This window comes from Oryctolagus cuniculus, chromosome 5 (genome assembly GCF_964237555.1).
Source record: "Oryctolagus cuniculus chromosome 5, mOryCun1.1, whole genome shotgun sequence".
NCBI classification, from domain to species: Eukaryota; Metazoa; Chordata; class Mammalia; order Lagomorpha; family Leporidae; genus Oryctolagus; species Oryctolagus cuniculus.
In genome coordinates this window covers 154,350,181-154,352,241 of record NC_091436.1, presented here as the reverse complement: position 1 = coordinate 154,352,241, position 2,061 = coordinate 154,350,181, and the positions used below count along the sequence as shown (strand labels likewise).

Sequence of the window (2,061 nt, the reverse complement as noted above, 5' to 3'; positions counted from 1 at the left end):
TGTGTTCACTATATCAAGCTAATTACCTTTGGAAGGAATCATATGGACACATCCCTTTAAAACCAGATCAATGCCAAACTTTCGAATGTGCATGTGGGAAAATTGAGATCCTTAGTTTAAAAGAAAAATTCCCAAGGTCACCTAGATTTTTTAAATGTAATATTAAATTCATTGCCATGAAATATCTGTAATAAGTATTGGGTTACTTGGCTTACATTTTTCCATTAGCTTTTCTCAGTTATTAACAAAATTTCTCTGCTGTTGATTAGCTCTGCGTTGCATCAGATTATTTAGACAGTCCATATTGACTAATTATTTCTTCTTCTCCTCCTCTTCTCTTTCTTCCTCTTCTTCTTCTTCTTCTTCCTCTTTGTCTCTGTTTCTCTTTTTCCATCCTCCTCTTTCTCCATCTTCTCTTCCCCCTCTAAGATTTAGGCATCAAAGGATTATGTACCAAGGAAATTACAGTTATTTACATGTTTTTATTCTGCATGGTTTCTCGGACCATCCCAAACTGGAGAAGATTCTGTCAGGAGTTGTCACCGTCTTCTACTTAACTACACTACTGGGTAACACAGCCATCATTCTTGCATCTCTCTTGGATTCCCATCTCCATACACCAATGTACTTTTTCCTCAGGAATTTGTCTTTCCTCGATTTATGTTTCACAACTAGCATTGTCCCTCAGATGCTGGTTAACCTGTGGGGACCTGATAAGACCATCAGTTACATGGGTTGTGTCATTCAACTCTATGTATGTATGTGGTTGGGCTCCATTGAGTGCCTTCTCCTGGCTGTAATGTCCTATGATCGTTTCACAGCTATTTGTAAGCCATTGCATTACTTGGTAATCATGAACCCACATCTTTGTCTCAAGATGGTTATCACGGTCTGGAGCATTAGTTTCGCCAACTCTGTACTATTATGTACACTCACCCTGAATTTGCCTAGATGTGGAAACAACCTTCTGGATCATTTCTTGTGTGAGCTGCCAGCTATGGTCAAGATAGCCTGTGTAGACACCACAACAGTGGAAATGTCTGTCTTTGCTTTAGGCTTTGTTATTGTCCTTACACCCCTGATCCTTATTCTGACATCCTATGGCTACATTGCCAAAGCTGTGCTGAAAATGAAGTCAAAAGCAGGCCAACGAAAAGCAGTGAACACCTGTGGATCTCATCTCACTGTGGTGTCCATCTTCTATGGTACTATTATCTACATGTACCTGCAACCAGGTAACAGCGCCTCCAAAGACCAGGGAAAGTTCCTCACCCTCTTTTACACCATCATCACCCCCAGTCTCAATCCCCTCATTTACACATTGAGGAATAAGGACATGAAGGATGCATTGAATAAGCTGATGAGAGTTCACCATGAATCTACAAGAAAAAGAGAAACCTGATGGCATAGACATTTTTCAGAAGAGGAAATCCAAAATGGCCAACTGACACATGAAAAAATTTTCAGGATCACTAGCAATCAGGGACATGCAAATCAAAACCACAATGAGGTTTCACCTCACCCTGGTTAGAATGGCTCACATACTGAAATCTATCAACAACAGATTCTGGCGAAGATGTGGGGAGAAAAGGACACTAACACACTGTTGGTGGGAATGCAAATTGGTCAAGCCACTTGGAAGTCAGTCTGGAGATTCCTCAGAAACCTGAATATAACCCTACCATACAACCCAGCCATCCAACACCTCGGAATAAACCAAAAGGAAATTAAATTGGCAAATAAAAAAGCTGTATGTACTTTAATGTTTATTGCAGCTCAATTCACAATAGCTAAGACATGGAATCAACCTAAATGCCCATCAACAGTAGACTGGATAAAGAAAGGATAAAACATGTACTCTCTCTGGCTTCAGAATCAGCCCTTAAGGCATGTGAATCCAGCTGAAAAGCCCATGAGATTATTTAAGGCATGGAAAGTCAAGACACTCTGGCAAAAAAAAATGACCTAAATGAAAGATCTCTGAGAGTGAGATCCCAGTGGAAAGAACAGGTCATCAAAGAAGGAGGTACCTTTCTCTGAAGGGAGGAAAGAACTTCTACT

At 40.3% G+C, this 2,061-nt stretch overlaps 1 protein-coding gene across 1 annotated transcript; it reads left to right on the top strand.

Moving 5' to 3' along the window:
* Positions 1 to 368: 368 nt before the first annotated feature.
* Positions 369 to 1,402, top strand: LOC127493276 (olfactory receptor 2W1-like). Its single transcript, XM_051855983.2, has one exon. The coding sequence runs from the start codon at positions 449 to 451 to the stop codon at positions 1,400 to 1,402; it is 954 nt and encodes a 317-aa protein (XP_051711943.2). The 5' UTR covers positions 369 to 448.
* Positions 1,403 to 2,061: the final 659 nt, after the last annotated feature.